Source organism: Chanodichthys erythropterus, chromosome 8, assembly GCF_024489055.1.
Source record: "Chanodichthys erythropterus isolate Z2021 chromosome 8, ASM2448905v1, whole genome shotgun sequence".
NCBI lineage: Eukaryota > Metazoa > Chordata > Actinopteri > Cypriniformes > Xenocyprididae > Chanodichthys > Chanodichthys erythropterus.
The window spans coordinates 30,433,105-30,442,538 of NC_090228.1; the positions used below are offsets into that span (position 1 = coordinate 30,433,105).

The following is a 9,434-nucleotide window of genomic DNA, read 5'->3' on the forward strand; positions in this document are numbered from 1 at the left end:
AACGAGAACAAACAAACATCTGCAAACAAACTGTTATCTGTTAAATGTTATCTACAAATAAATAAATATAGCATACACATTCTGAATATGAACCTACTGTAACATTTGTTTAAATTTGTAATACTAGTTTTGAGTGTTTTTAGTCAAATCAGATCATTTAAGTCCATTAACTCTCACTCTGACTCTCTCACCAGTGCACTGAACTACTGACCTAGATCTGATTGAGACACACTCAGAGATTTAGATTCGATGCATTTTTCTTTGTTATTTTAAAACAGGACAAAGTGTCCAAACAGAGAAACTCCTTGTGAAGCGTCTAAGATCCACGTGACTAATATATTATGGCGTTTATAAAAAAGGAGAGTGAAAACATGGAGATTGAAGAAGTATTCAGTTTGAAACATGAAGAAACTGAGGAACAAACAAAGATGAAGTTTATTAAAAAGGAAAGTGAAGAAGTGAAGATTGAAGAAACATTCAGAGTGAAAAAAGAAGAAACTGATAAACAAATAAAGGAGTTTATTAAAGAGGAGATTGAAGAAGTGAGGATTGAAGAAGTATTCAGAGCGAAACAAGAAGAAACTGAAGAACGAACAGGTTGGTTTCATTCTCAAAACTGAACTCATTTGATCCTTATTAACATGTCCAGCTCTACAGAAATTAATGATATTTTTGAAGAGTGTCCTAATTAAAACGGTTTTATTCAGAAACAAGAAACAAACTAGTCTTGAACATGTTTCATAGCTGCAGAATAAAGCACTAAACCTGATAACGCTGGTCTCTAAGGTTTGAAACTAAGGTTTTTCACTCACCCTTTTGTCATTCCAATCATTATGACTTCCTTTCTTCTGTGGAAGACGAAACATTAGTTCTTGTCACCATTCACTTAAATTATATGGACAAAAAGTGTAATAAAAGTGATTGGTGACTGAGGCTGCCTTTTGTGTACCAGAGAAGAAAGTACCTGGGATTCACATCAAAATCTACAAATTTGTTGCTCCCTGCCCCACCCTGCTTCCCACACTTGTCAGGTGAAAAACCTTTCCTCCAGGTTGGAGACGTATCCATTGTTGCTTCCTCTGAACAGATCAGAGATGTGGAACGTAGTATATGTTGTTGCTGCCTCCTACCTAACAGGCCAGAGACTCAGAACATGGTGTATATGGTTCAATATGGAGTACCGCAAGGCTCAGTACTAGGACCATTGCTTTTCACCCTGTACATACTACCCTTGGGAGATATCATTAGGAAACATGGCGTTACACTGAAGGTACTCAACTATTTATTTATTTGCGGCCTGACGAATCATACCAAAGTCCTCTGCACAGACCCCTATGGCCAGATCGATCTCCATGTTGATGTGATGAATCGGTCTTCGAGCAAAATGGATGAATATTTTTCTATATCAATTCATAATCTGAATTGCGATGCAGCCTGAAATAATGATCACACCATGTTTGTTCCTTTGGCCAGAGGAGTAACTTATTTTATTGGCTTTTAATGCAAGTATTGAATTTTGTTTGCATCATTGAATCATTTTCTTGTTCCGCACTTTAAAGCTGCTTTGAAGCAATATCTATTGTATAAAGAACTATTTAAATCAATGTGACTTGACTTATTCTCTGTCAGGATAGAGAAACAAATTTGTATTGTCTGTTATTGTCTTACTAGACAAATCACAGACTCAGAACTAGGGTTGGGTATGATTTGAATTAACGATTCTGATTCAGTTAAATATCAGTTTCAATAAGGTAAAAAAAAACTTCTGCCAATGGTTTAAAAATACCATAGCAAAAACAACTAACCTCATTTAAGACGAGTAAACACTCAGCAATTTAAAAAGAACAAATAAAAAATGGCAATCGCACAAATAAATACAACTGAACAAAGATATTATTGAAAAGATTTTTAGGTGCAGAAACTGCAATCAAATGTAAAATAACACTGCACTTTATGAATAAAATATACATCACAAATATAGTTACAAAAGTTACCCTGTCAAGAACGAGTGAATTTTCTGTCTTTTGTTATTGACAGACTTAAGTTATTGTAGAGACGGCAGCAGGTTTATTAGGCTGCTGTCACTTTAAGAGCGGCACAGACCCAATATACTGTTACACGTGTTTGCTTTGTCAGTTGTTACGTTCACTTAAGACATAACCGACTCTGTTTATGAGGATATTTTGGCATATATTTATACATTCTGGCATCTTGTGTGTTTGGTGTCCGTTATTGTGACCAAAGTTATATTACAGTGACAAAACACACTTTATTTCAGTCAACGGAGGCGTCATGTTTCACAAAGAGCGCGCTCTTTCTGGGTTGCAATGATCACGTTATAAGCGTTTTTGGGCTTGTTGTTTCAGCTCGTCTCAAAGCGATCGGATTTATGGAGTTATTAAATTGAATTATTTTCTAGCAAGATCTGGCAACACGAAGGAGTCTGAATTTGACTGACATGTAACTCAATCAATCACAGTTTGTTTTGTTCAGCATCATGTTTAGGGGCGTGAAAATTTAAAGCCAATGTCCCTACAATAACAGACCGGCGTGCATCTAATAAATAATTAGTTTAAGAACGTTACTTCACATACTTTTGAAAATCTAGTGTTTATTTGATCCTGGTAAGCACTCATTGTCACAGTTGTAAACATGACAGCGTTCTTCTTCCATGAGAGGGTTTGGCATCACGGCATTTGTTTCCAGGCGGTCCATTAAAGGACGCGACATACACGTCTCCCGGACATCCTGTAGAATTCAACCAACCAGATGATGTCTTGGTAAATCCTGAAGTGTATCCAGTTAAGTGTGCCGTATCCATCAGACGTTCAGCCAATGGTCCGTCTGAGGCTGAGACTAACAGAAGAGAGACGCATCTCTGATGCACGTTAAAAAACTTAATTAACAACTGGTTGTTCAGTTCCGTACGCACTGCATAGAATTTCTGTAAATGCGGTTGTCATTTCCTTATTTTACTGAACTGGTTGTGTACAGAATGCGAGTAAACACTAAAAGGTGAACTGACAACCGAATTAAGCTGCAGTGTTTACATGGCCATAGAATCCAAACATGAAGAAAAAAAAAGAGTGGAACATCCTAAAGAAAGCAAAGTGTTACGAATATTGAAAAAAGGTTCTGAGATTACAGATAACACCTCTTGCAGTAGCTTAGTGGGTATATGATCTAGCATACAAGTTCAAGTTCATGTTTTTGGTTTTTATCCCTTAAATGTGTTAATGTCTTGATGTCTGTTGTTTGGTACCAGTAAACTGGGGTTAACTTGTATTTGTCTCTTTTAGATCTGATGGCACTGAAAGTGGAGAGTCAAGAACTAAATGAAATGGAAGAGAAAGATCAGTATGGAAAACATCATGATTTCATAACTGAAGAAAAATCTTCTTGCTCACAGACTGAAAAGATTTCCTCACAAAACATCACTCAAAAGACTGGAAAGAGTACAACTGAAAAACGACACCTTAAAGTCCACATGAAAATTCATAGTGGAATAAAGTCATTCAGATGTAATCAGTGTGGAAAGAGTTTCACTCTAAAAAGAAACCTTAACAAGCATATAAAAATTCACTCTAGTGAGAAGCCTTTCACCTGCCAGCAGTGTGGAAAGAGCTTCACTGATAAAGGTCACATTAAAGTCCACATGAGAATTCACACTGGAGAGAAGCCCTTCACCTGCCAACAGTGTGGAAAGAGCTTTATTAAAAAAGCAAACCTCGATGATCATATGAGAATTCACACTGGAGAGAAGGCGTTCACCTGCCAACAGTGTGGAAGGAGTTTCACTCATAAAGGACACCTTAAAGGCCACATGAGAATTCACACTGGAGAGAAACCTTTCACCTGCCAACAGTGTGGAAAAAGCTTCAGTGAAAAAGGAAACCTTACAAAACACATGATAATTCACAGTGGAGAGAAGCCTTACACTTGCCAGTGTGGACAGAGCTTTATTAAAAAAGCAAACCTCGAGGATCATATGAGAATTCACACTGGAGAGAAGCCTTTGACTTGCAAATTGTGTGAAAAGAGCTTCAGTGATAAAGGGAACCTTAAAGTTCACATAAGAATTCACACTGGAGAGAAGGCGTTCACATGTGATCAGTGTGGAAGGAGTTTCATTCGAAAAGAACATCTTAAAGTCCACATGAGAGTTCACACCAGAGAGAAGCCTTTTACTTGCCAACAGTGTGAAATGAGTTTCACTCAGAAAGAATATCTTAAAAGGCACATGAGAATTCACACTGGAGAGAAGCCTTTCACTTGCCAACAGTGTGGAAAGAGTTTCACTCAAAAAGGACATCTTAAAAGGCACATAATCAGTCACACTACAGAGAAGCCCTTCACATGTGGTCAGTGTGGAAAGAGTTTCAAACATAAAGAAACCCTTAATTGCCACTTGAGAAATCACTTGTGAAATGCGGGAAAAGTTTCATTCTAAACGGACACCTGAGAAGTCACACTGGACAGAAGCCTTTGTTATGTATTTAGCCATGTCATGTCTTTATCAGATAATCGTCTGAACAGGTGACACTCTGACATGGCCACTTCTATTTGCATCCTTCATCTCTTTATAGTTTGCCTTGATACTTTTTCTTTTCCTTTGGCATGTATATATACGAATGCCTGTTGCACCTGTCTGTTTGCTTTCCTATTGTTTCAAATACTAAGCAGTTTTGTAAGATCTGGATTTTGAAAGATCTGGATTGCAGGCCGGCCAATACAGCACCCATACTCTTCTACGACCAAGCCATGCTGTTGTAATAGGTGCAGTATGCGGTTTTGCATTGTCCTGCTGAAATACACAAGGCCTTCCCTGAAATAGACGTCGTCTGGAGGGGAGCATATGCTGCTCTAAAACATTTATATACCTTTCAGCATTCATAGTGCCTTCCAAAACATGCAAGCTGCCCATGCTGTATGCACTTATGCACCCCCATACCATCAGAGATGCTGGCTTTTGAACTGAATGCTGATAACATACTGGAAGGTCTTCCTCCTCTTTATCCAGGAAGACACGGCGTCTGTGATTTCCAACAAGAATGTCAAATTTGGACTCGTCTGACCATAGAACACTTTTCCACTTTGAAACTTTGAAACTTTAAATGAGTCTTGGCCCACAGGACACGACAGCGCTTCTGGACCGTGTTCACATATGGCTTCTGTCAGATAAAATAATTTGAAGATCAAGTATTTAGAGAAAATGTTTTAGGTTGAGCAATTCAGCGCAGAAAAGCAGGTACCTGGATGCCAAAAATGAGACAGACACAAAGAGTGCAGTTCAATCATTGGCACACACTTTATTGTCCAGAGTTGCATTATATAATTAGAATATAAGAAGTGAAACTAGCAGTTCAGTGACTGAAGTACATAAAAGGAATATAAGGTCACTCATTACTATGACGTGAGGCCTGCATCTCTTTAAGGTGTACAGAGAAAGATCACATGATGAAAAGGGCACAGGATGTTTTTGGAATCTCACAATGGCCACTTTAAGACAGAATGTCTTACCATTAAAACATCATTGTGCACAAAACTTGATTATTGTAGACATACACACACATATCCTTTTTTTTTTGGTGTTAGTTCAAGTATATATCAAACTAATTAAAAATCTGATTGGTCACTTAAAAGTTAATTAGATAATCTTTAAGGATTAAATTCTATCTTCAGATTAAAGATTATAACTCATAAACAATCACTTCTGATTAAACATTGTAACTCATAAACAATCACTTCTGATTAAACATTGTAACTCATAAACAATCACTTCTGATTAAACATTGTAACTCATAAACAATCACTTCTGATTAAACATTGTAACTCATAAACAATAATTTCTGATTAAACATTGTAACTCATAAACAATCATTTCTGATTAAACATTATAACTCATAAACACGGGCATAATCACAGTCACTGTCATCAGTATCATTATCGAACTCACGTTCGTTTGGCTGAACAACAGTTGGACGAGAAGATGTCTGGGTATGTTGAATATTTAGCATTACTTGGTATGTATCTCTTGATGTAATAGTTGTAATGGAACGCATAATGAAATTACTGATACATCGAAGCAAGCATGGTGCTATCAGCAGTAAGATCAACATGAGGACAACAATAGGTATCACTGTGTTGAAAATCCAGGTTCCCCATCCACCCCAAAGGCTATCGAGCCAGCCAAACCAAGATTCATCTCTCTTTGGCTCTGGGATGGATTCCCTCATGTGATTGATTATGTTCGTGATGTTGTCTGAATTATCTGGAATGTAAAAACAACAAGACACATCCAACATACGGCACACTCCTCCCCTTTCCGATGTGAGCATATCTAAAACTAGTCTGTTCTGGATGACTGCTTCTCTCATTTTCTTCAATTCATCTGAAATTATTCCTAATGCGTGGGCGGTATCATTCTCCAGTGATAAAACCTGCCATGCTAAGCCATTGATCTTGTTTAAAGCAATTGTGGTCCCTACTCCAGTAAAGAAACCTGCTAAAGACCATCCTACATTTTCCCATGGAGTTGTCCATGGACTAGAGATCTTGTATCCCTTGTATCGATCAGGCATATTATTTACATTTCGTTTCTTTCGATGTGGTGTCATTTTGCTATCGGTATCAATATTCTCTCTGGTCAACACTGTAGTTCCTGTAGAAAGCAATGCTGGATAACAGCATCCATGCCAATTTCCCTCATCTAAATGATAGTACGCCATTCCTCCACAGGTCCAAATCATTCCTGGGGCACTATCGAGGGATGAGAATGGGCATTCAAAACTTTCCATAGTTTGATTATGATACTTAATGCTACAGTTATTTTTATTCATAGCCGTTTGATTTACTGTTATGGTATTCCTACAATCTGACATTCCTACATAATGCTTGCCTTTATTCGAACAAATACACAAATCTGCGTGATGTGATTGCACATGAAAAGCTGGTCCCTTAAATGGAAGACCTGTATATGAGCAGTTATAGTCTTTGAGAGAAGATGTTACAGTTTTATTAACTCGTAGATTATCCGTCATCTGTACTATAATAGACATTTGTTGTGGCATGTCACATTTATTTTTCTCAAGATGTACTATTTCTGAAGGTATTGGGTACGTTTTCCACGCTGAATGTAGTTGCATACAAATCCAACATTCTCCATCTATCTCATTCTTTAAAGCACCTCGTTGTAAAAGCGCTAATGCACATGCGTAATTTCCTTCACATCTAGCTTTAGCTGCCCTAACTTCCTTAATAGCATCACTCAAATCTGAATTCATAATGAACTCTATGTCTTTTGCTGACATGTCCGGTGATAAATCATTAGAAGTTGGGGATAGCCCTGTTATCACGTCCTTAATTGTCATGTCTGCTTCCTGTTGAATTACTTTAATCCGGACTTCCTGGTAACCATCTTTACCTGTTCTAGCCCATCCACAGTAATATGTTCCTGCATCAGAAGGCTGTACGTTAGGTATTGTAATATTCAGTACTAATGAGCGCCTTTTTTTTCCATCTGTCCAGACTACTCCTATCTGGTCCACTAATTTTGCACTTGCTTTAAATCGTCCTTTAATTCCCCACTCATCTGGTCCAACATACGCTTTTATCTCTGACCAACTACATGACCCAGTACAAAGGTATAAACCGCTACCATACAGGTTTCGTATTGGTTTTGAGTTAAGACCCATCGTCCCCAGATAAGCAGAAATAGGGTCACACACAAAGCTTTCATCCCTTCCTTGTCTTAAAGTTACTAAAAGTGGGTTGGTATATGGTAGATTTCTTGACCCTAATTCTCTTTTATGAGGAATTGTGTCACTGTGTTTGATTTTCTCTACTCCCTTCAAAAAAAATCACTGACACAATTATTGCTGTTATTGTCATGAGGATACATGTTGTTCCTCTTAGCCCACACATACCTTGCCATCTAAATGGATGCCAAGGCCTCTGCACTGATTCTACTCTTCCAGACATAAGAATTTAAAATGGGCTTCAATTAATGATTTCCAAACTTTGTCTATCTTATACACAATCAATTTTCCTTCCTGATGCGCTTCTTTTGGTTTGATTATATGTACTAGAGCAGTATTTGGAGGTCTTGCTCGTAATCTGTCCTGTAATAAGTACCACGTATCTCTTGCATTAATTGGTGGACATGCATATATTGTAATTCTACCAAGGATGACGTTTTCAATGGGTAACTCAAAATTAGATAATGTTTCGGATGCTATTTCAACCCACGTTTCTCTTTGCACTATTGTCCACTCATGCAACAGGTCCAATAAAGACATTAATTTGCTTCTTGTTTATACACTTCGAATGTTCCGTATTTTAATGTGAACAGGTATAGCACAGTTCTGTTTGGAAATGGTCTCTCAAGAATTATCTCTTCCAATCTAGGTTCTTCCTCTAGAGAACGCTTAGCTAAGTGAACAATGTTTTCGTTGAATGCTGCAACAGCTTCTGCAACTGAACACTGTGTAAACCCCTCTAGAGGTAGTATATCCATTAATAAAATTTGGCCCTTAGTGCATACAGGGGTGTGTAAGGAGTTAACACTGTTTGGCTCAATGGGCCATCTATCTTCCAGCTTTGGCTAACCCCCACCTCACTATTAGAGGTAGTTCCTTCCTCAGCTTAACCAGTGTTTTGCTCCTCCCTGTTAGACAGTAAGGTGAATCCCCTTTTGAGATTCTATTCTAAATTGGAGCTTGCCTGTTCTCCTGGAGGACAGTGCTTTATTCTCGATGCGTGTATCCACTGTGGTTGGTAGTCTGTCAGAACTCCTGTCCTTGTTACAGCGATCACCGTTGCAGGTCCAAGATACCTCGGCTCTCCCACCTTCGTCGGTTTCAAGCTTTTGATCTGCACACTCTCTCCTGGAACAAAAGGGTGAGTAGGCTTTTCTGAGGGAAGAGGAAGACACAGAGAAACATCAGCACATATAGAATTCAGCTTCTCGATGAGGGAAGTTACGTAGTCCTCCTGTATCACCTCCAGATCACCTAGGGAAGTAATGCCTGCGCGGCCTTTGACCCATGGGGTCGGGAAAGGCCTACCCATTAGTATTTCAAACGGCGATAATTTAGTAGTGGAAGATGGAGTCATTCTTATCTCTGTCAATACCATGGGTAGCAAATCTAGCCATTTCTTTCCGGTATCTATGCAGGCTTTCGTGAGCCGCCTTTTTATCGTTTGATTAAGACGTTCGACGTTTGAGGAAGATTGTGGGTGAAAGGGGAAATGAAAGTGCCAGGCAATTGATAATGCCTTGGCCAAGAGCTGCGTTACCTTTGATGTAAATGGCGTCCCATTATCACTTTCGATAGTGGTAGGTATACCGAATCGAGGAATTATTTCTTTGGTTAGAATCTTTACCACAGTTTTAGCATCTTCTTTTGCGCATGGAAATGCTTCTGGCCACTTTG

General features: G+C 38.4%; 1 protein-coding gene across 1 annotated transcript; it reads left to right on the forward strand.

Annotated features, from left to right (window-relative positions):
• The first annotated feature begins 341 nt into the window (after nt 1–341).
• Nucleotides 342–5,490, forward strand: LOC137024749 (gastrula zinc finger protein XlCGF57.1-like). The gene is made up of 2 exons (XM_067392609.1): nt 342–424; nt 3,298–5,490. The coding sequence occupies exons 1-2, from the start codon at nt 342–344 to the stop codon at nt 4,424–4,426; spliced, it is 1,212 nt and encodes a 403-aa protein (XP_067248710.1). The 3' UTR covers nt 4,427–5,490.
• Nucleotides 5,491–9,434: the final 3,944 nt, after the last annotated feature.

What these genes read in the sequence shown, in the direction of transcription:
- LOC137024749 (XM_067392609.1), top strand. Translation starts at nt 342, where the DNA reads ATGGCGTTTATAAAAAAGGAGAGTGAAAACATGGAGATTGAAGAAGTA. An exon ending in GAAGAAACTGAGGAACAAAC is followed by an intron (nt 425 to 3,297) that starts AAAGATGAAGTT and finishes TTTGTCTCTTTT; the next exon opens with AGATCTGATGGCACTGAAAG.